At 48.6% G+C, this 22,798-nt stretch overlaps 2 protein-coding genes across 2 annotated transcripts; one reads left to right on the top strand and one right to left on the bottom strand.

Moving 5' to 3' along the window:
• Nucleotides 1-2,013: 2,013 nt before the first annotated feature.
• LOC128971514 (natural killer cells antigen CD94-like) lies at nucleotides 2,014-8,254 on the bottom strand. The gene is made up of 6 exons (XM_054387093.1): nucleotides 8,128-8,254; nucleotides 6,948-7,046; nucleotides 5,399-5,485; nucleotides 4,260-4,414; nucleotides 2,973-3,085; nucleotides 2,014-2,134 (listed from the first exon to the last, which is right to left on the bottom strand). Exons 1-6 carry the CDS (start codon nucleotides 8,252-8,254, stop codon nucleotides 2,014-2,016), a joined length of 702 nt encoding a protein of 233 aa, XP_054243068.1.
• Nucleotides 8,255-14,186: 5,932 nt separating this feature from the next.
• Nucleotides 14,187-22,624, top strand: SCNN1A (sodium channel epithelial 1 subunit alpha). The gene is made up of 13 exons (XM_054386728.1): nucleotides 14,187-14,204; nucleotides 14,470-14,831; nucleotides 15,471-15,726; nucleotides 16,607-16,794; nucleotides 17,755-17,855; nucleotides 18,524-18,687; nucleotides 18,992-19,090; nucleotides 19,216-19,333; nucleotides 20,017-20,095; nucleotides 20,232-20,289; nucleotides 20,418-20,473; nucleotides 21,925-22,000; nucleotides 22,298-22,624. The coding sequence occupies exons 1-13, from the start codon at nucleotides 14,187-14,189 to the stop codon at nucleotides 22,622-22,624; spliced, it is 1,902 nt and encodes a 633-aa protein (XP_054242703.1).
• The last annotated feature ends 174 nt before the right edge of the window (nucleotides 22,625-22,798 follow it).

Here is a 22,798-nt window from a genome sequence, read left to right as displayed (position 1 = left end):
GGAAGATGTGTGTTAAAGCATCACTGTGACCCCTCCTTTTCCTTCCTCAGGGGAATCACAGAATCAGATTCCTTTCAGCTGGAAAACACCTTTAAGATCATCTTTAAGAGTCCAACCATTCTCTAACCCTATCAAGGCTGGCACTAAACCATGTCCCTCAGCACCACAACTCTGCCTCTTTTTAACACCTGCATGGATGGGATTCAACCACTTCCCTGGGGAGCCTGTTCCAATGTTGAGAACACTTTCAGTCAAGAAGTTTCTTTTAATATCCAACCTAAACCTCCCCTGCTGCAACTTGAGGCCATTTCCTCTTGTTTCCTTCTCATTTCCTCCAAGCCAAAGAGCCCCAGCTCCTTCAGTCTTTCCTCAGCAGGGAGATCTTCCACTGCCTTCAGCATCTTTGTGGCTCTGTGCTCTCTCAAGCAGTTCCCTGAGGTCCTTCTTGAACAGAGGGGCCCATAACTGGACACAATATTCCAGTTGCAGCCTCACCAGGACAGAGTAGAATGGGAGGAGAATCTCTCTGGACCTACTCACCACAGCCCTTCTAATCCCCCAGGATGCCCTTGGCCTTCTTGGCCACCAGGGCCCATTGCTGGCTCATGGGCATCCTTCTGTCCACCAGGACCCCCAGGTCTCTTTCCCAACAGCTGCTCTCTGACAGGTCAGTCCCCAACCCATCCTGGTCCATGGGGTTGTTCTTTCCCAGATGCCAGGCTCTACTCTTGGCCTTGTTGGATTTTATTATTGTTGTATTTCAACCCAGAGGCTAGCATTGGTTTTCACAATGCAGCCATCAAAGTGTATACCAGGTGGCTAGGAAAAATATATGAGTAAAATCAGGTGTGAACTTATTGGAAGAAAAAGGAGTAAAATGAGAACTGAGTGAGGTCATTCAGTTCAGAAACAGATTTCAATATATTAGAAATAGGGGTTCAGGGGTTTTTGCTAAGGAGCTTTGATAATGTTTTTCCAAGGAGTTATGGAATATTAAAGACATACTGTTATTTTCATTTATTTTAAGAGAAGTCTCCAAATACCCAAGCAAACAACACATAGATACAATATATGGATACACAAAGGATGTATGAGTGTTTGACACAAAACAAAGGCTGACATGCAAAATTGAGAAGAACTCCAACTCCAGAAAAGTGGAACCATCATTTACTTTCAAGAAGTATTCCTCCTGTATTCAGCACTGGGGAGGCCACACCTTGGGGCCCCTCACTCAAAGAAGGACATTGAGTGGCTGGAGCAGGTCCAGAGAAGGGCAACAAAGCTGGGGAAGGGTCTGGAGGACAAGGCTGGTGAGGAGTGGCTGAGGGAACTGGGGTTGTTTAGTCTGGAGAAGAGGAGGCTGAGAGGAGACCTCATTGCTCTCTACAACTCCCAGAAAGGAGGTTGCAGCCAGGTGGGTGTTGGTCTCTTCTCCCTAGTACCAGGGGATAGAACAAGAAATTGTGGCCTGAAATTGTGCCAGGGGAGGTTTTGGCTGGACATTAGGAAAAGTTTCTTTACTGCAAGAGTGGTCAGGCACTGGAACAGACTACCTAGGGAGGTGGTGGAGTCACCATCCCTGGAGGTGTTCAAGAAACAGGTGGACATGGCACTTGGGGACGTGATTTAATGGCCATGGTGGTGTTGGATTGACAGTTGGACTTGAGAAGTCTTTTCCAACCAAAACAATTCTATGATTCTATGGTTCTGTATATGAGAAGAATTGTGTGGATAGAGCCTGGAATTCTTTCTGTATCCCTGTACCTCAGTGTTAACAGCTGGGCAAACAGATTTGGGAAAGAAGGGCTGCTGAGGCAAGCTGCTTTAGAAGAGGATTATGGGTGGGTGGTCTGGGAGTGAAAATGCAGACAAAAGAAGATTTAGTCAGTAGAGACCTGTCCATTTGAATCACCATTCTGACAAAATTGCATGACAAACAAAAAGAAAAACTTCCAGTTCCAAAAGTTGGTATCTGACAGTGGCAGGCCCCACATCCCTTTCTGCAGTGCTTCTTCAGGGGAACACAACAGCCAGTTTCTCACAGATCCACAACTGCTTTGTCGAGCAGGAGTTGCTGGCATAAATAGTTTGTCCATAAATGGAGGCACAGAAGATGTTGTCATAGAGAACAACCCTAGGAAATTAAAAGATATGCTTAGTGATGTCCTGGTGACATCATATCAATATTTGGAACATTAGTAAATCCTCCTGATTTGCTACTGGAAGGTAGAGGTATTGTCCCCTTGGAGCTATTTTATTTATGCTGTGTGATCCTTTTGGGTCTGGTGTGTGTGATCAAGCTGTTCTTTGCCAACCACTGTTCCTTACACAGGATATGAATTACAGATGACATGAATCAAAGCAGGAGTGTTTACCTGCTTGAGAGTAGGAAGGCTCTGCAAAGGGACCTGAACAGCCTGGATCAGTGGGCTGGGACCAGCTGTATGAGATTCAACAAGGCCAAGTGCTGGGTCCTGCACTTAGGTCACAACAACCCTATGCAAAGCTCCAGGCTTGGGGAAGAGTGGCTTGAAAGCTGCCTGGCAGAGAAAGACCCAGGGATGCTGATCCACAGCTGGCTGAAGATGAGCCAGGGTGTGCCCAGGTGGCCAAGAAGACCACAGACATCCTGGCCTGGATCAGCAGTGGTGTGTCCAGCAGGGCCAGGGCAGTGATTGTCCCTCTGTACTCAGCACTGGGGAGGCCACACCTGGAGGACTGGTCCAGTTTATGGTCCTGATTCCCAGAATGACATCAGTGGGCTAGAGCAGGTCCAGAAAAGGGCAACCAAACCAATTCCAGGATTCTACAATTCCATGAATTTGGAGTTCCATAGCAGATACAATGGTCTCTATGCTCCTTCATCATTGCACAGGTGACAAACGTGGGAAGGAAGAGGAAGCAAAAGTCTCTTGGGATTTACTGAAGCCCACTGGGTATAACCACACTGATCCTAACCCACAAGGCCTTACCAGTTTGTCTCTTGTTTGGAAAAAGCTGTTCCATCTTCCCAGTACCAGCTGTTCTTTTCAGACATGTATGACAATCCAACCCAGTAGAACTGTGAATCATGTGGCAGAGAAGCCTGCAGGTGTGAGAAAATCATCACAACTATGTTTGAAATCTAAGACCTAAGTTCCGGTGTCTTCCAGCTGTGAGAGTTCTGCACCCAACAGAGATAACCCCTAATAAAAGAGCAATCTCTTGTCCATGCTTGTTTTCCATGAGGCAGTGCTGACTGCCCATTCAAGTACCAGTGTTTAATGAACTGCCACCAGATGAATGTACCCTGGGTCTGTAAAAAACCTGCTTTTTAAAAGAAAAAAACAAACAAAAAAAAAACCCAAAGCAAACCAGGAAGAGCAGCCTTATCTGGTCTGCCTTTAGGTATCTACATTGCCTTTAGATATCTGCACTTTAGATGCAGATGTGGGAGCACTGTTTAAGCTCCAATAAAGAATCAGCAGAGATCTAGCCAAGAGGTCCAGTGGAGCCTGGGGAGTGATTCATCCCACTGGGATTGCTACTGAATCGTGACTCTGTTGGCCAGAACCCCCCACTTTAGAGGAAGTAGCTCTAAAGTTACAGGCTGCTTGCATTGTAGATGCCTGAAATCAGGTGAGATGAGCCTAACAAGCAGAGCCTGTTACCCTAAATACAGACCTCTAGCACCTTTTGAGGTTCTCCAGCTTGTCTGAGGTGTTCACATATGGCTGACAGACACAACCCAGAACCTATGGAAGAACTGTGCCTTGCTGAGGCATTGTCTGGAGGTCAAAAAGAATAGCCCCAGTGTGGAAGAAGAAGCAAGCACTCAGACATCTGGAACTGAAATGGATTTACAAAGCACACCAAAATCTCAGTGTCAGCATTGAAGGTGCCACGCTCAGGTGTGCCCCAGCATTGTGAACCACAATTCTGACCCTAGGATGCTTCTAAACTCAACACTAAACCATTTTCCCACCTTCCATTTTGTCTCTTCCCATCTGATTTTCACTTTAAACAAATAAATCCAACAGGCCAGCCCTTGGATTGAGTTGAAACTATCTGAAACTAACTCCAGCTGGAGAAAGGAGAGAGATTTCCAGGGAAGCTTGCTTCCTTGTGAAAGTTTTATGTAGCAAAACAAAAATAGGGATGTTTGGGCTTTGGGTGAGCTTCATATGTGTTGGAAAAGAGGCTCCCAGTTGTGTCTGCCCATAAGGTTGCTGGAAATTAAAACCTATGATAGAAAGGAATGTATGAGGTTATGACCATACCATCTTTGCTCTGTCTTTGAGCACAAGAAGAGTGGAGTTTCTTGAGGAACAGAATTCCTGGCTTTCCTTCCATGTTTTCTTCTGCTGTGAAATGTAGAAGCAGTTGTCAGCTCCACTGCTGTGCCAGCTTGCTGGACAGACAGCACATTTTGTTTCTGGAAATCAGAGAGAGTATCATAGAATTGTTTTGGTTGGAAAGCCCTTTAAGATCAGAGTCCAACCACTCTCTAACTCGACCAGCTCTGGTACTAAACCATGTCCTTCAGCACCACTTCTCTGCTCTTTGAACTATCTCCAGGCATGGGGATTCAACCACCCTCCTGAGAAGCCTGTTCCAGTGTTTGAGAACCCTTTCAGTCAAGAAGTTTCTTCTAATGTCCAACCTAAACCTCCCCTGTTGCAGCTTGAGGCCATTTCCTTTTGTCCTGTCAGTTGTTACCAGGGAGAAGAGACCAACCCCCACCTGGCTCCCACCTCCTTTCAGGAAGCTGTAGAGAGCAATGAGGTCTCCCCTGAGCCTCCTTTTCTCCAGGCTGAACACCCCCAGTTTCCTCAGCCGCTGCTCACCAGACCTGTTCTCCAGACCCTTCAACAGCTTCCTTCCGCTTCTCTGGACCCACTCCAGCACTTCAATGTCCTTCTTCTAGTGAGGGCCTCAAAACTGAACTCAGCCCTCCAGGTGTGTCCTCCCCAGTGCTGAGTACAAGGGCACAGTCACTGCCCTGCTCTTGCTGGTCACACTATTGCTGATCCAGGCCAGGATGCTGGTGGCCTTCTTGGCCACCTGGGCACATGCTAGCCAGCTGTTTACCAACACCCCCAGGTCTTTCCCTGCTGGGTAGCTTTCCAGCTACTCTTTCCCATGTCTGGAGCATTATGCAGACTGGGAGCAGCAGAGAGGCTTTATCTATGGCTTGACTGAGAAGATATGAAGAGTAGCCATGAATCAGCTCTTGAGGGGCCAGAGACAACTTGTTTTGCATACTGGGGGACATGTATCCACATCTCAAATCCTGCCACAGTTCAAAGCAGATCTTGACCCAGCAGTCAGGTGGTTTTCACTGTTGATTTTAGTTTCTGAGTCCATGGGCTCTGAAAAGGGGGGAATTTGTGTTCACCTACATAACAACCACGTTTACCATTTTTCTCCTTCACTTCAAAACACAAGGCTTTCCTCATCTCCTGCAGCTTCTTTCCTTCCTCGGGATCCTTGGAAACCTGAAAAACTAAAGGGCAACAAAGCCTTTATCAAAGATTGGTTTGAGGATCTGTAGCTTCAAATGTAGCTTTAATTTGTAGGCTTGGGCATTCCTTTATTTTTTTGTCTACTTCATTTGTATGTCCACCATCACACGTAATTCATGTGCATTTTTCTTCACAAGGAGGGCTGTACAGCACTAAAAGTCACCTAGGAAGGTGGGAGCATCTTTGTCCTTGAAGATTTTCAGATGTCATCTGGACAAAACTACAGATAGAGCTAGAGGATAGGAGATTTAGATTGGATGTTAGGAACAAGTTCTGCACCATGAGGGTGCTGGAACACTGCAACAGGTTGCCCAGGGAGGGAATTGAGGCCCTATCCCTGGAGATACTGAAGATCAGTCTGGACAAGGCTCTGAGCAAGCTGATCTAGTGAAGGATGTCTCTGCTGACTGCAGGGGTCTGGATTGGATGATCTTGGGAGGTCCCTTCCAACCCAAACTGTTCTATGATTCTATGATCTTATCTGATGTTGGTGATAGCCCAGCATTAAATGGTTAGGAAGAAAGGGTGGGTTGCCTCTGACCTAATATTTTTGTGATGCCCCCCCCCCCGCCAAGTATTGGCTCTGGGCACTTAGAGCTGCTTCTCTCCTGCCAAAGAGAAGGTGGTGGCTATCTATCTCTATCTCTAGCTGTAATGTGGCATCACTTTTGGATGTGAACTGAAATAATTCTGTGGAACATCTGCTGCAATCATTGGGCAAATGCAGCAGACACAGTACTGTGATGCTGCCCAGTCACAATGCTGTGATGTCAGGATTGCCTTCCCTGGAAGAAGGTTAGGATTAGGATTAGGGTAATTTTGTTGATTAAGTTCATGATTAGGGGTGAGGGTTTAGACTTAGGTTTAGGGTTAGTGAGTGGCTAGGGTAGGGCTAGGGTTAGAGTGTAGGATAAGGGTTGGGGTTAGGGTTATGTTTGGCTTATGATTTAGGATGAGGGTTGGGATTATACTCAGGGGTATAGGTTAGGGTTAGGATTAGTTTTAGATATTAATGGTTAGGGTTATGTTTGTTTTATGGTTTAGGATAATGGTTGGGGTTAGGTTTATGGGTTAGATTTATGCTTGGGGAGAAGTTTAGATTTATGAGCAGGGATAGGTTAAATTTTTGCTTAGGGGTTAGTTTTAATATTAGGGTAATTAAAGTTAGGATTAAGATTAAGGGTTTAGGGTTAATTAGGTTTAGATCTTGCATTATGATTACTGTCACCATCAGGGCTAACATAAGTGCAGGTATTAGTGGTCACAGTTGAGCAGTGCCAGCCTTAGGGATACTTCTATGGGAGAGCTCTGCTGGTGCCCTCCTTGCCATATTATTTCCACTGGGGAGCAGGGACACCAGGGACATCCTGCAAGGACAGAGGAAGCAGGCATACATCTGGAGTTCACTCCCACAGCAGCAGCTCAGGGCACCCCAGTACTTACACAGGGCTAGCAGGGCTACCAGCCCCAGCAGCAGCACCAGCCACAGAGCAAGGAAAGCAAAAGCCACTGGCCTCCAGATGGAAGAGGAGGCAGAGGTTCCTGGGACAAAGAGAGAAACCCAGTCAGCAGCAAAACCCAGCAGCAATCCTCTTATGAGAGCTTACATTCTCTATTCAGGCTAATAAGCAGGGCACTTTTCTGCTCCCCATAGCTGAGAAAAATGCTTCCATTCACAAGGCATTATCTGAAAAAACTACAGTGCCTTCCTCTCTTGGTAGTGCCCTGCTCTGAGGAATGAGTCCTACCAAAAGGTAAAAAAAAGAGAATCCACAGAAAGGTGGAATTTGTCTTCTGTGTTGAAGTAAATGGAAAAGATAATTGGAGTAAAGATAAGGGTCAGGAAAAAATGTTGTCTATGATCATGAATCGTGGTACACAAGATTGACAGAATCACAGAATGTCAAGGGTTGGAAGGGACTTCCAGAGATCATCCAGTCCAACCCCACTGCCAGAGCAGCATCACCTAGGGCAGGTCACAGGAACACATCCAGGTGAGTTTTGAAGGTCTCCAGAGAAGGAGACTCCACAACCTCTCTGGGTAGCCTGCTCTAGTGCTCCATCACCCTCACCATACAGAAGTGTCTCTTTGTGCTGAGGTGGAACTTCCTGTGTTCCAGCTTGTACCCATTTCTCATTATCCTACCACTGGGCACTACCAAAAAGAGCCTGGTTCCTTCAGCTTGACACTACCATTCAGGTATTTATAGACATTGATAAGGTCCTCTCTCAGCCTTCTCTTCTCCAGACTAAATAGCCCCAGGGCTCTCAGTCTTTCTTCGTAGCAGAGACATTCAAGTCCTCAAATCATCCCCATAGCCTCCATTGGACTCTCTCGAGCAGATCTCTGTCTCTCTTGAACCACGGAGCTCTAAACTGGACACAGTATTGCAGGTTTGGTCTCACCAGGGAAGAGCAGAGTAGGAGGAGAACCTCCCTAAACCTTCTGGACATGCTTTTCTTGATGCCCCCCAGGATGCCATTATTCTTTTTGCTGTTATTGGGAACATTTATCTTTGGATATACTCTTAAGTTTAGAAGGACCTAAAGCAATCAACATGAACATGCAAATTGAAGTTATGTCCTGATTTAGGTTGAGAAGTTCATTTCCATCTGTACTTACTGTCTACTGAAACAAAGCTGGCTGGAGCCTTAAATCCAGAATATTTGTTGCTGCTTGAATATCTGGAAGTAATGCCTGAAGCTGAGGGTCGTAAATTTAAAGTGGTGTAGCCTTCCTCATCCTCCATCTCCAGTTCATCTCACTGCTTTCCTTCAGTAACAGTTCTTTGGGATTTGGGGCACGTTGCAGCAAGACCAATGGCCAGGAAATGAGAAGGGTCCAAGTTCCAGCATTTCAGTGAAACCACAGAGGAAGCTGGCTCTGTCCTGATTACTGTGTCACAGCAAAGTGTAACCAACGGAAAACACATCAGGGGGTGAAAGTGGCACTGTCAAAGATGGGTGTTTCTTTCCTGAATGTGAATTTGGTTCCTGGCTGGAACCTAAGGCTGTTCATTTAACTACCTACCTCATCTGAGCCTGTAAATGCAACAAACATCAGGGGTTTCCACCTCCTTGAAATAAGATGCTCCAGGTAGAGTTGTTCTTTTGAGTTAAGGTATGAGAGATATCTGGTCAGGTATCAAGGCACAAATACAACAGCTGCATGGAAAGCAGTGGGCTGCATTTCCTTACACTGGTAGGGAATAAATGGAAACCAAATTATTTTACAAAAATTCACTGAAATAAATGCTAGAAGGGGAAAAGTTGAGCTGAAAGGATGGTGAGGCTGGGAGCTTGGCAGGATTCACACAACTGCTCAGAAGAGAAGATCAAACTACACGGAGGATGTCTCTGCTGCTGTACTGTATGCCAAAGTCACTGTGCAGAAGAGGCTCATCCATCCTCATTCTCCATCTCTAGCTCTCTGCAATGCCTTGCTCCAGTGCTGAGCTGGAGATCCTAAACATCTTCAGTAACCAACTCTCCTTAGCAGAGCACTTGCCCAGACATGATGAGTCACATTGTGGTGACAGGGTGAGTCAGAAGGAAACTGCAAAAGGGAAAATTCTGTGGGACCTGTTCCTGCTCTTTTGTTTCAAGTCCAGCATCTCCCATCTACAAAATAATCCCATCAGACTGGAAATATTCTGTAATAACTGGGCTGCTCTTCCTATGCTGTGCAGATGATAGAATTTTCACAGCAGAGTATCTTGTAGCAGAGGTGCTCCAGCCCTTGGATCATTTTCATGGCTCTCCTCTGGATCCTGCTCCATAAGGTCCATGTCCCTCCTGTGCTGAGCGCTCCAGAGCTGGATGCAGTACTTCAGGTGAGGTACTACCAGAGCAGAGTAAAGTGGCAGAATCACCTCTCTGGACCTGCTGGCCACAAAAATGACTAGGGACCTGGAGTACCTGCTGTGAGGACAGGCTGAGGGAGCTGAGGTTGTTCAGCCTGAAGAAGAGAAGGCTCCAGGGAGACCTAACAGCAGCCTGCCAGTACCTGAAGAGGGCTACAAGAAGGCTGCAGAGGGACTGTTTGCAAAAGCCTTGCAGAGATAGGACAAGGGGCAATGGCTTGAAATGAAAGAAGAGCAGATTTAGATTGGATGTTAGGAACAAGTTCTGCACCATGAGGGTGGTGGAACACCGCAACAAGTTACGGAGATATTCAAGGTCAGGCTGGACAAGGCTCTGGGCAGCCTGATCTTGTAGAGGATGTCCCTGCTGTGTGCAAAGGGATTGGAATGGATGACCTTTGGAGGTCCCTTCCAACTCAAACCATTCTATGATTCTATGATTCTATGTCTGAACTATGAAAAAGGAGGTGAGAAAGGGGCATAATGCCTTCCACTCTGCCTTTCGAGAAGGTTGTGGTGGGAAGCGTTATCATAAGTTATTTGGCTACAAAATCTGGCCTTACTCATAAAATAAATAGGATTTATAGATTAATTACTCTTCTTAAATGCTTAATTCCATGTGGACTCACTTCTGGTTTATATTCCAGAGAACGAAAGGCCATCATCACCAGAGCAGGGCTGAGAAGCAGAAACAACATGAAAGCACTGAAGTGTGAGTAAATAAAGGGGGCACTTGGACAATTATATGAGGCAGTGGTAAAAATGGAGGTAAATACAAACTCAGTTGTCCTAATGTTAGCTCTAATAAAGCTCCAGCTGGGGAGCAGTGAGCATCTGTGTATCTATCAAGCAAATCTCTGCTGTGCTGGGTACTTCACTGGGCTTTGAAGGTGACTAGACCCAACCCTGTGATCTCTGTTGGGTGGGGAGAAGCAGGTGTCAGAAATAAAACTGGTCTGAGGTGGTTGCATCTGCCTCCAGTTTCCAGGAACAAGCAGGAGAGCTCACAAAAGGGGTGGGGACACAGTCCTGGGGAGTCAGGTGGTTGTGATAATAATTATATTGTTAGGGCTGGAATGAGGAAAGTAAAGATTTCATCTGGGGAGAGCAGAGAAATGTGTGTGGGAACCTCAAGGAGACTCCATCTTGATCACACCACTTATTAATTGCCCCACAGGACAAAGCAGCCAGAGAACTCCCTGGGTCTGACATCCAGTCTTGTAGCTTTTCTTTTTTCAGCCTGAGCAGCACACAGCCTCCAGGTGGGCACTGATCTCAGTTTAGCTACACCAGTGGGTGGCAACTTTTATCTAGCCATTTCCTGCAGCCAATCCTACTGCAATGGGACCAGACTGAGATCAGTAGCTGAGGAGCTGATGACCTGGCTGAGTGATCCTAAGGGGACAGGCTGAGAAAGTTGAGGCTGTTCAGCCTGGAGAAGAGAAGGCTCTTGGGAGACCTTAGAGCAGCCTTCCAGTACCTCAAGGGTCCCTACAAGAAAGCTGGGAAGGGACTTTTTCCAAGGGCTTGTAGTGCTAGGGTGAGAGATTGGAATGATTTGAAGCTTGAGGAGAACAAGATTAAGACTGGAGGTTAGGAAGAAATTCTTTCCAGCGAGGCTGGTGAGACACTGGAACAGGTTGCCCAGGGAGGTTGTGGATGCCACCTCCATGGAAGTGTTCAAGGCCAGGTTGGATGAGGTCTTGAGCATCCTGGTCTAGTGGAAGATGTCCCTGCCCATGGCAGGGGGTTGGAACTTTATGATGATCTTTAAGGTCCTTTCCAACCTAAACCATTCTGTGAATCTGTGTTGTAGTATCACTGGTAATTTTTGGGGCAGACACCACTGCTGCCTGGCATGTTCCATCAGCAGCAAAGGGAGAAGGTTATTCACCAGCCCATTATATTGATTTGCAGATTCCTGATGGCTTTATAATAATGATCTTCTTTAGAGGTGTCAGAGTCCAGAAAAGCCCAGTACCCAGAGATCCTTACAATTGCTCCAGTAGGAATTAAAACACAAAGAAGGTTATGTATCAGCTGAGAAAACTCTGAAACTTTGTTAAAGAGAGAGGGTGAGAAAAAGGAGGAAAGATAGAACAGGAGGGATTAATGGTGATAATTAATCAAGGAGAGAAAAAAGAGGCCTTGAGCAACCAAGTCTAGCTGAGAGCCTTCCCTACCCAATGCAGGGAGGTTGGAGTCGATGATCTCTGAGGTCTCTTCCAACCTAGGCCATTCTAGGAGAAGAAAGAGATGAGAGAGAGAGAGCACCACCCTTCATTCTAGCCATGTCTTGCAGGACCAATGCAGATCTTGAGGGGTGGGTGCAGATCCAGCGAGGTCTTCCTTGGCAGATGCACACTGATCAAAATGTGGAGTCACGCAATGAAGAAGTTAACTCAGGAAAAAACACAGAACTTATCTGCTCACCTCTGGGCAAGGAGAGCAGGGTCCTTGCTGCATGCCACACCTCCCGCTTCCAGGCAGACTTTCTCATTCCAAACCCCAGGTTACAATGTTATCACCACACAGTTTTGAGACATTAAATCTGTTTAGGAGGAGTCAGGGTCCTACAAGAGGTCACTGCCTGTGCCTCTAGGGAGGGGTAAGTAACTGGCTGCTGAAGAGCAAGAGCCGTGCAAAGCATAGCCTCATATCTACCCACCTTTATCAGACACTAGGCTGGTGCCTTACTGGTTAAACTTCTAGCACCATGCATGCTGATCCTCACTGACTGTTGGGGTTGCTGCTTTTAATGCAGAAAATCGTCTGCAGGTAATCCAGAAATTACCACTGGCTTTTGCCTTGCAGCAGAAGGAAAATGTGATTGCATATATGGGTATACAAAAGAACAAAACGATCAGAAGTCTTTCAAGTAGTTCAAAAATATGTCTAATTTATTGCACTTGGAATCCACACCAGACCAGGAAGGGCTTGTCTATTTCTTTCCCACCACAGTAGCAGAGCACTACAGATCATGATCACATTCCTGCTTGGGCTGGTAAAGAAACATTTCAAATTTGATGCCATAAAAAGTGATTCATGTTTACTCAGGGTTGTTCAGTAGCAGTAAAAACCAATCATGCATTCAGCTTGTGCAGATATAACACACAGAAGCACTGCTCAGAACAACAGGGTGCTTCCCATTTCAAAACAGGAGGACCTAGTAACAAGCTCCTGATGGAGCATGGTCTTTTCAGCGGCTTGGACTCAGAATGTTGTTAGAGGTAAAGTAAATATGATCTAGTGGAGGATGTCCCTGCTGACTGCAGGGGGGCTGGATCAGATGACCTCTGGAGGTCCCTTCCAACCCAAACCATTCTATGATGCTATGATTCTAAGGTTGTGGCTGTAGGTTTTGAACAAGCAGCTGTCAGAAGGCTGCTGCTGTCACACCATCATTTAACTGCTGGCCTCAAAAGTCTCCTGCCTGGTGTTTTGCAATATGAAGAGGGAAAAGTGGCCGTGTGTTTTGCATCACTAACCAAACCATTGTAACTCAAATACAGGATCAAAATTCAATGGCAAGTAACTCTGAACAAGGACTGATCTGAAGGAGGCAATTCCTAAAAGAAAGAAACAAATGGAGCCCCAGAGAGAGCTAGGTGGAGAGAAAATTCTTTGAAGAAAGGATCGGGAAAAAGGTTCCACTCTTACAGTGGCAAGGGGGTGTTAGGGACTCCTGGTCACATCTGTCTATGGATGTGAGGAAAAGCTGCAAGGCTTTGGGTAACAAACACCTTGATTTCCCAGGCACAGACCAGAGGAATGTGCCTCCACTCATGGTCAAGCCAGGTACTTCTGGAGGTGGAAGATTTCTCTGGTTAATGAACCAGCAGAAGTGATGCTACCTCATGTATGTCACCGAGTCACCACCAGTCTTCTCTGCCTCAGCCCCATCCCTCGTGCAAAACTCACCCAAACTTTGCCATCTGCCTCAGCTTTTTGCCCTTGAAAAGCACAATTTGACGATTAAAGCCACATGGAAGGCCTCACCACCAGACTGTGTGCACCCCAATCTATGGTCATGGCAGGGGAGATCCCAGCCAGGCAGCCTCCTGCTGTCCTTGAGATAGGACAATAGGAAATGGCCTCAAGTTGCACCAGGGGAGGTTTAGATTCGATATTAGGAGAACCTCTTTACTTAAGGGTTCTCAACCACTGGAACAGGCTCCCCAGACAGGTGGTTGTATCCCCATGCCTGGAGGTGTTTAAAAGAGCAGAGATGTGATGCTGAGGGACAAGGTTTAGCACCAGCCTTGGGTAGAGTTAGAGAATTGTTTGACTTGACGATCTGAAAGATCTTTTCCAACCCAAACTATGCATTCCGTGATTCTAAGAGCTGCCAACTTCCTTTCTGCATCACCCCTGCTCGCTGGGACGCTGCCTCCCCACGGCGGTGGAGGGGTGGGAGGAGGAGGAGGAGGGACAGGCTGTTCCGCAGTCCTACCTGCCCGGGGCAGGGCTCTGCACAGGGAGGAGCGGCCTGGGGCCTGCTGCTCGCCGGGAGCCAGGCGGCCGCGCCTTGACCCCCCGCCGGCACCGCCAAGGTCACCGCCCCGGCGCGTCCCCGGCCTCCTCTGCCCCGGCCCCGGTCACCTGGGGGTTTAAAGAGGGCTTTTCATGCCTGGGAGCAGCGCCCGGAGGGGCGAGGCAGGAGCAGGAAGGAGGGGCGAGGCTAACAGGGCAGGAGCCGGGCGAGGTGCTGGTTCGAACTGGAAAGGAACCGGTCCCAGTCCAGTCGGGGAGGCAGCAGGAGAGCCGGCAGCGCTCGGGGAGAGCACACCGGCCCCGGGCCGAGCAGCCGCCGCACGCCATGGGCACGGAGCCTGGGGTCAGTCCCGCCGCCTCGGCCGGGAGAGGGGGCGGTGGGCCCGGGGGTACAGCGTATGGAAGAGCAGCGGGGGCTGTTCTGTGGGGTGGAGGGAGGGAGCAGTGCGTGGATGGCTGGGGATCTGCACCCCGGGGTGGGGAGTTGGGGAGGAGGAAGAAGAGGTGGAAGTAACATGGATTTGGGAAGATGATGGTTTTGTGCCGGGGACGGCTTCTTGGAGCTGGAGTCTGCAGAGCTGCTCCCTAATTCTGAGTTTGTGTTGTAGGGTGGGTCTGTGAAGATGTCAGAAGGGGAAAAAACAAGGCAATGGAAGCAAGAAGAGGAGCAGCAGCAGAAAGAGGAGCAGGAGGGTCTGATCGAGTTCTACAGTTCCTACCAGGAGCTCTTCCAGTTTTTCTGCAGCAACACAACCATCCACGGGGCCATCCGCCTGGTGTGTTCCAAAAAGAATAAGATGAAGACAGCCTTCTGGTCCGTCCTCTTCTTTCTCACCTTCGGCTTAATGTACTGGCAGTTTGGAATCCTCTACAGAGAGTACTTCAGCTACCCTGTCAACCTCAACCTCAACCTCAATTCCGACAGGCTGACTTTCCCAGCTGTGACTCTGTGTACCCTCAATCCATATAGGTAAGAAATGGACTCCCAGAGCTGGAATCATAGAATCATTTAGTTTGGGAAAAACGTTTTAAGATCATCGAGTCCAACCATTCTCTAACTCTGCCAAGGCTGGTGCTAAACCATGTCCTCAGCACCACATCTTTGCCTCTTTGTAACATCTGCAAGCGTGGGGTTTCAACCACCTCCCTGAGGAGGCTGTTTCATTGTTTGAGAACCCTTTCAGTGAAGGAAGTATCTTCTAATAGCCAACCTAAACCTGCCCTGGTGTAATTTGAGGCCGTTTCCATTTGTAGTATCACTTGTTACTTGGGAGAGGAGACCAACACCCACCTCATTACCACCTCCCTTTTAGGGAACTGTATAGAGAAAGGTCTCCCTGAGGCTGCTGGCAGCTGATGCTGCAGGGCACTCAGAGTAAGGCTGTTCACTTAGCAGCTCTGCAGGCTGCACTGTAGACTGCCACAGGACAAAACCAGATGGGTTTACTTCTCTCCTACAAGGATCGTACCCTCCAGCAAGTGTTTGGATTTTCATCTGGCAGCAGGAATGTCCTGAATCATCCCAGCAAATCTTTTTTTTTGCCACATCTCTTACTGAGCTGTTTATGTGCACCTGTCCCTAAACCTGAAGGCTCTTCTCCTTGTACAGGTACAGTGCCATCCGGAAGAAGCTAGATGAGCTGGACCAAATCACCCATCAGACACTGCTAGACCTTTATGACTACAACATGTCTCTGTCACGGAGTGACTGGTCCGAGCCAGCCACGCAGAAGCGCAGCTCCAGGAGCCTGCTCCATCACGTGCAGCGTCATCCCCTGCGGAGGCAGAAGAGGGATAACTTGGTCAACTTGCCAGAGAACAGCCCCTCAGTGGACAAGAATGACTGGAAAATTGGCTTTGTTCTGGTGAGGTCCCTAGATATCTTAGATCCTACCCATTCTGGCCTCTGCCTAGCTACTTCTGTCTTATTAAACTTCTGGTATGCCTTTTTCTACATAGAAGTCTGATTAGTCTGCCCTGGGTTTTTCTAATGACAGATGAAGGTAGAGCTGAAGCCTTTGCCCAGTGTAATCCTACTCTCCAAGTCCTATCCCTGTCCACATGGGCCCCAGGAGACTTGTCCACATCAGTGCCTGTGTTTTCCTGGGTAGTAGTGGGAAACTTTGATATTCCTGAAGGCTACATCAGCCTTGCATCTGCCTTTAGAGACCCATTTATTAACATTAACCACAGTGTTGCTCAATAATAGCAGAGGAGAACATATTGGATGACTGCGGGCCATGTGAAAAGTGGTTATGGTCACATTTGCTCCTAGGTTGCAGCTTCTTTGCCTGAGGATATCTGTGTCAGCAGATAAAAAAGACACTGAAGGACTGAAGCTAATGGCTTGCCAGTCAACTGGAGTTCCCACCAGATTACAAATGTTTTTTTTTCTGGACACACCCTAAAGGAAGGGCTCTCCACCAAGAATTTCAAGTTTCTGGGTTTATACCATGTGGAATTTACATGAAGTAGATCACCCTGCACACCACTGCTGCCTTTCTGGGTTTTACTCACACTTGCTCATTCGTATGGTGTTTCCCATCCACGGGGAAGCTCCTCTGGTTTTGCCTTTCCCCATCCTGCTGATGGTCTTTTGGTAGAGCACAGGAGCCCTGTGAAGCTCTCAACTCCCTCGGGTTCATCTGTGCCCGTGCTGAGGGAGCACAGCTGAGACACAGGCACAGCCTCACCTCCCGGACATTACTTCCCTCATGTGGTTTTCTCCTTATGTTCCCTTAACAGTGCAGTGAAAACAACAAGGACTGCTTCCACCAGGCGTACTCCTCAGGGGTGGATGCTGTGCGGGAGTGGTACAGCTTCCACTATATCAATATCCTGGCACAGATGCCTGATGCCAAAGCCCTGGATGAGTCTGACTTTGAGAATTTCATCTATTCCTGCCGCTTCAATGAAGCAAGCTGTGACAAGGCGTAAGTGGTGGAAAGGTCCTACTGAGTCTCTCAGAAAACAACCCTGTTTTGTGCCTGGGTCCAAGGGAAGCCAAGAAACCCACATTAGAGAACCACTCTCCCAAGTTTGGGTTGTTCCTTGTTCAGTTCCCATTGTCTCAGATTGCTTCTTGAGGCTTTCATAGAATCAGAATGGGTTGGGTTGGAAGGGACCTCCAAAGGTCATCTAGTCCAACCCCTCTGCAGTCAGCAGAGACATCCTCCACTAGATCAGCTTGCTCAGAGCCTTGTCCAGCCTGATCTTCAATATCTCCAGGGATGGGGCCTCAAAGACCTCCCTGGGCAACCTGTTGCAGTGTTCCACCACCGTCATGGTAAAGAACTTGTTCTTAACATATTCTGTGGGTTCTGCTCACCAGGGTCACAGTTTCTGTGACCTTAAGCTATGAACCTTGGAGAATGGTTCTCCCTTTTCTCGTGTTTCACATAAATGCAGTAGAGTGCGTGCTGATGTGCAATGTTAAAGTATTCTGTTCTCTGCAGTGGTGAACTGGTACAGAACAGCTCACATCCAGGAGGAGGAGAGAGAGTTGTTACAAAAACAGAGTTAAAAAACATAATCCCACTTCTGCCATTATTGGTCAAAAAGCATCAAAGAGGTAGTGGAATGAAGCCCATCAGCAAGGGAGGAAGAGGGGTAGGAAGAACTAAGAGTTTGCTAGTACTGCTAAAACCTATTTGGCTTCTCCAGATTTAACAGTATGAAAAACCTGTCATTAAAGCCTGTCCAGCTGCAGGACAGTTTTTTACAGCACATTTTAATTGCTTTTCCCTACTTGGACAAGTTGACACAACAAAACCTGTCCACCTGATGTAAGCCTCTATCTCTGCAGGTGAACAGAATTGTCTGCTTTCAGAAAGCCTTCCCCTTGGTCTCACAGCCGTTCTCACCCCACCTCCATATTTCTGTTTCCCTCTCAGGAATTACACCCACTTCCACCACCCCTTGTATGGGAACTGCTATACATTTAATGACAACAGCAGCAGCCTGTGGACATCTTCACTGCCAGGGATCAATAATGGTAGGTGAGAAGTACTCCTCGGTGAGTAAGGACAATAGCTCAGCTGTTTTCTCCAGGAGGCTGGGCATCCTGCTGTGCCTAGTACTTGTATCAGATTGCAGCCTTGCTCTCTCTTACCCAAGCTCTGTTTTCACCCACGTGGAGATGGATTGTCTCATGAATGTGACTGTCCATCACTGCTACCATACTGAACTCTCTCTCTGATTCTGATGTCCGCTGCTCCCTCTGGACCTGTGCAGGCCCTTCCTTGAAGTCCCCTGTTGAGCTGTAGTGCTGTGCTCCTGAGAGCCTGGACTTCACATCCTCCTTCCCTGTTTTCCTGTTTCCAGCAGCTGATCTGTTTGTGTTCACAACCCCCACTGAGACCTCTCTAGGGCTTCAGGCTTTTTTTCCATCTGTCTCTGAGCCTTTCCATGAAATCTCTCTGTTCCCAGTTCTGCTTTTTCTAAGCCACGGTGAAGTATTCCAGTTTTCTTTAGGCCTCTCCTGGAGCCTCGAGCTTTGTCCCTGGTCTCACTTTGGCTACCCTCCAATGCTGCCTAGTTTTGGTGCAGCCCTAGTTGATATTTCTCTTCCTTTACCCCTTAGGGACTTATTTGTGACCATTCTGCTCGCTCTCCTGTGTAACAGCCAGCCATGACCTGCCTTGCTCTCTGACATTTCCTCAGGGCTGTCTCTGGTGGTGCGCACTGAACAGAACGATTTCATCCCTCTGCTGTCCACGGTGACAGGAGCCAGGGTCATGGTCCATGATCAGAACGAACCAGCATTCATGGATGATGGAGGCTTCAACGTTCGCCCGGGTATTGAGACCTCCATTAGCATGAGAAAGGTGAGGAAGCAGCAGGGGGAAGAGCTGTGGTCATGGTGGAGGCCAGGTTGTGGGGGAGGTTTAATTTGATGTGTGTGATACGGCCCAGTGTGTGGCTAAGGGAGGGGATTAATGCCATGGAGTGAAGGGAGGGGAGGAAGAGCAGCCTGCTGGAATTTGGCTGCAGTTTATCAGTGAACAGTGAGATGAAGGGAAGCAGGGGGAGCTGATGACCTGATGAAGGCAGATGCTGCTGGCCAAGCAATGTGTGTGGCCTAGAAGGGCGGAAAGGGAAGAGCACAGTGCCAGTTGTTGTGTGTTGCAGGAGATGACCATGCGCCTGGGGGGCAGCTACAGCGACTGCACCGAGGATGGCAGCGACGTGCCAGTGCAAAACCTCTACTCCTCCCGCTACACAGAGCAGGTCATTCACAATCACCTTCTTACCCTTCCCCTTTCCCCATGGGCTATGTTAACAGTATGATGTGATGCAGGCTGCAGAGGGCTTGGTTCCCTTGTTCAACCTTTTCCATATCATTTGCCTCCCAGGTCTGTATTCGTTCCTGCTTTCAGCTCAACATGGTAGAGCGCTGCGGCTGTGCTTATTACTTCTACCCCTTACCTGCTGGAGCAGCGTACTGTGACTACACAAAGCATATAGCCTGGGGTAAGTCCTGGGGTAAGCCCCCAGAGGGCTGGAGCACCTGCTATGAAGACAGGCTGACAAAACTGGGGCTGTTCAGCCTGGAGAAGGCTGCAGAGAGACCCTAGAGCTGCATTTCAATATCTGAAGGAGACCTACAGGAAGGCTGGAGAGGGACTGGTTAGAAGGGCTTGGAGTGATAGGACAAGGGGCAATGGTTTGAAGCTGGAATAGGGTAGATTTAGGTTGGACATCAGGAAGACGTTCTTTACAACAAGAGTGGTGAAATACTGGAATAGATTGCCCAGGGATGTGTCTGAGGCCTCATCTCTGGAGACATTCAAGATCAGACTTGATGTGGCCCTGGGCAGCCTGATCTAGCTGAAGGTGTCCCTGCTGAGTGCAAGGGAGTTGGACAAGGCGACCTTGGAGGGTTCCTTCCAACCCAATGCAATCTGTGAATCTGTGAAGTGAACAGGAGTAGTAATAAAGCTTATGCACACCTGAACCTGTTTGGTCCACCTCATATCTCAGTACATCTCATAGTCTTCAATGAGCTTCCTGATGTGAGACATCAGAAAGACATTCTTGTCTTGGCTGGTTAGTCCCTCTAAGGTTGTGGAAGGAAACCTCTGGATTCCTCATCACATCACCTTTTGTACACAGTTGCCATGAGCTTACCTGGATTTCCTTTCCCTGCTGCTCAGGCTACTGCTATTACAAACTCCTGGCTGAATTCAAAGCTGACGTGCTGCGCTGTTTCCACAAATGCAGGAAACCTTGCAAGTAAGTTTGGTCATCAGTCAAGCCAAGCAGGCTGGAAATGCTTGGTTTCTAGAGGTGTTGGAAAGCATTCACTGCTTGAAAGACCTAACCTGTGCCTCCTACAGCTTTCACAGCTAACATGCCTCTTGTCTTCCAGAATGACGCAATACCAGCTATCAGCTGGGTACTCTCGCTGGCCTTCTGCTGTCTCAGAGGTAAGGAGGGAGTGTCTTGGCTCCCCCAGCAGTGCTCTGCACTCCCATTTGGTCCTTTTTGAACCTGTACTAAACCTACAGGAGGTGGCTGAGATCGTGTAACACAGTTTATCACACTGTCATTTCAGGACTGGGTCTTTTATGTGCTTTCACAACAGAACAAATACAACATCACATCCAAGAGGTGAGACCTTTTAAACAGTGCTGATGTCCAAAGCAGGAACCATCCCAGTGGTATGGGTGTGGCTGGGGGGGGGGGCAGATCAGAGTTAAGATGACAGAGGAGGAAGGAGAACCACACAGGAGCTTGTATCAAGAATCAAGAAGGTTGGAAGAGACCTCAAAGATCATCGAGTCCAACCTGTCACCCTACACCTCATAACTATCTAAACCATGGCACCAAGTGCCACGTCCAATCCCCTCTTGAACACCTCCAGGGATGGTGACTCCACCACCTCCCTGGGCAGCACATTCCAATGGCCAACCACTCTCTCTGTGAAGAACTTTCTCCTCACCTCCAGCCTAAACCTCCCCTGGTGCAGCTTGAGACTGTGTCCTCTTGTTCTGGTGCTGGTTGCCTGGGAGAAGAGACCAACCCCCTCCTGGCTACAACCTCCCTTCAGGTAGTTGTAGACAGCAATGAGGTCTCCCCTGAGCCTCCTCTTCTCCAGGCTAAACAGTCCCAGCTCCCTCAGCCTCTCCTCATAGGGCTTGTGCTCAAGGCCTCTCCCCAGCCTCGTTGCCCTTCTCTGGACATGCTCCAGCAATTCAACATCTTTCCTAAACTGAGGGGCCCAGAACTGGACACAGTACTCAAGGTGTGGCCTAACCAGTGCTGTGTACAGGGGTACAATGACCTTCCTGCTCCTGTTGGCCACACTATTCCTGATGCAGGCCAGGATGCCATTGGCTCTCTTGGCCACCTGGGCACACTGCTGGCTCATGTTCAGCCTACTGTCAATCAGCACCCCCAGGTCCCTTTCCACCTGGCTGCTCTCCAGCCACTCTGACCCCAGCCTGTAGCTCTGCATGGGGTTGTTGTGGCCGAAGTGCAGCACCCGGCACTTGGACTTGTTGAATGCCATCCTGTTGGACTCTGCCCATCTGTCCAGCCTGTCAAGGTCCCTCTGCAGAGCCCTTCTACCTTCTAACAGATCAACACCTGCTCCCAGCTTGGTGTCATCTGCAAATTTACTGATGATGGACTCAATCCCCTCATCCAGATCATCAATAAAGATATTGAACAGGATGGGGCCCAGCACTGATCCCTGGGGGACACCAACTTGGCCAACATAGTAGGTCTCCTTCTGTGGAGACATTCAAAACCCACCTGGATGTGTTCCCATGTGACCTACTCTAGGTGATCCTGCTGTGGCAGGGGGTTGGGCTGGATGATCTTTGGAGGTCCCTTCCAACCTCTAATGTTCTGTGATTGGTTTCACACTGCAGTCTCAGAAATGCACTGTAAAGTCCAAAGAGTGTATTTAGTGCAGCATGAGGGAACTGTGGAGATGGAGAAAGGGCTCTGGATGGTGTATGTGGGAAGAGGATGAAGGGCAGAACGGGTCAGAGAAGGGTGAAGAAATGCAGGGATTGAGAACTTGGGGTTCCTGAGCCCCTGTCTTTTGTTTACAGGAATGGGGTTGCCAAAGTGAATATCTTTTTTGAGGAGTGGAACTACAAGACCAATGGGGAGTCTCCAGCCTTCACGGTACACATTTGACTGTCGTGTCCTCTCTAGCCAGCCATTCGCCATGACAGAATCATTAAGGTTGGAAAAGACCTCCAAGGTCAAGTCCAACTGTCATCCCATCACTGCCAAGCTCACCACTAAATGCCCTCCATACTGGCAGGTGTATGTTCCAGCAGCATTGCCAGCCATCAGCTCTCTTTTCCTGTGTTAGGGTGGAAGGAACCCCCCCAGCACCGTGCATTGCTGGTGGAAGCAGGCAGGGAGGCAAAAGGCTCATACAAGGGCTGTCCTCACTGCCCTTTCTGTCTCTTGCAGGTAGTGACTTTGCTGTCCCAGCTTGGGAACCAGTGGAGCCTGTGGTTTGGATCTTCTGTGCTGTCTGTGATGGAGCTGGCAGAACTGATTCTGGATTTCATCGTCATCACCTTCATCTTGGCATTGCGCTGGTTCCGTTCCCGACAGCAGCTCTCTGCACTGGGACCCCCGCAGGCCGGTCACGGTAATGCCGCTTGCCACGCCGAGGCGCCGCCTGCCGGTGCCCCCCACCGCTTCACTGTGGAGGCTGTGGTGACCATGCTGCCCTCCTACAACAGCCTGGAACCACGTGGGCCGAGCGGGGATGGTGGGGTGGAACACGAGTGAGGCACTGGGATTGCACAGCTCAGCTGGGTAGCAGCAGGAGCAGAGGCTGCACTTTCCCTGTGGCACCTGTGTTTTCTTCTTCCTGGGGTGTTCTACCTGAACCATAGCAAAAGGCTGCACTGTGGTTTGATTGGGTTTATTGCTTTCACTACTGTAGGTGAATCCTTTGGTCTC

The sequence above is a fragment of the Indicator indicator genome, chromosome 14 (genome assembly GCF_027791375.1).
Source record: "Indicator indicator isolate 239-I01 chromosome 14, UM_Iind_1.1, whole genome shotgun sequence".
Lineage (NCBI taxonomy): Eukaryota > Metazoa > Chordata > Aves > Piciformes > Indicatoridae > Indicator > Indicator indicator.
This window is presented reverse-complemented; position numbering and strand designations above follow the sequence as displayed.

Coding starts and splice junctions, on each gene's coding strand:
- LOC128971514 (XM_054387093.1), bottom strand. CDS start 8,254: ATGGAGGATGAGGAAGGCTACACCACTTTAAATTTACGACCCTCAGCT. Junction 7,047..8,127: donor CAGCTTTGTTTCAGTAGACA/GTAAGTACAGAT, acceptor TCTTTGTCCCAG/GAACCTCTGCCTCCTCTTCC. Junction 3,086..4,259: donor TCAAAGACAGAGCAAAGATG/GTATGGTCATAA, acceptor TCACACCTGCAG/GCTTCTCTGCCACATGATTC.
- SCNN1A (XM_054386728.1), top strand. Junction 17,856..18,523: donor ACTGCCAGGGATCAATAATG/GTAGGTGAGAAG, acceptor ACATTTCCTCAG/GGCTGTCTCTGGTGGTGCGC. Junction 19,091..19,215: donor CCTCCCGCTACACAGAGCAG/GTCATTCACAAT, acceptor TTTGCCTCCCAG/GTCTGTATTCGTTCCTGCTT.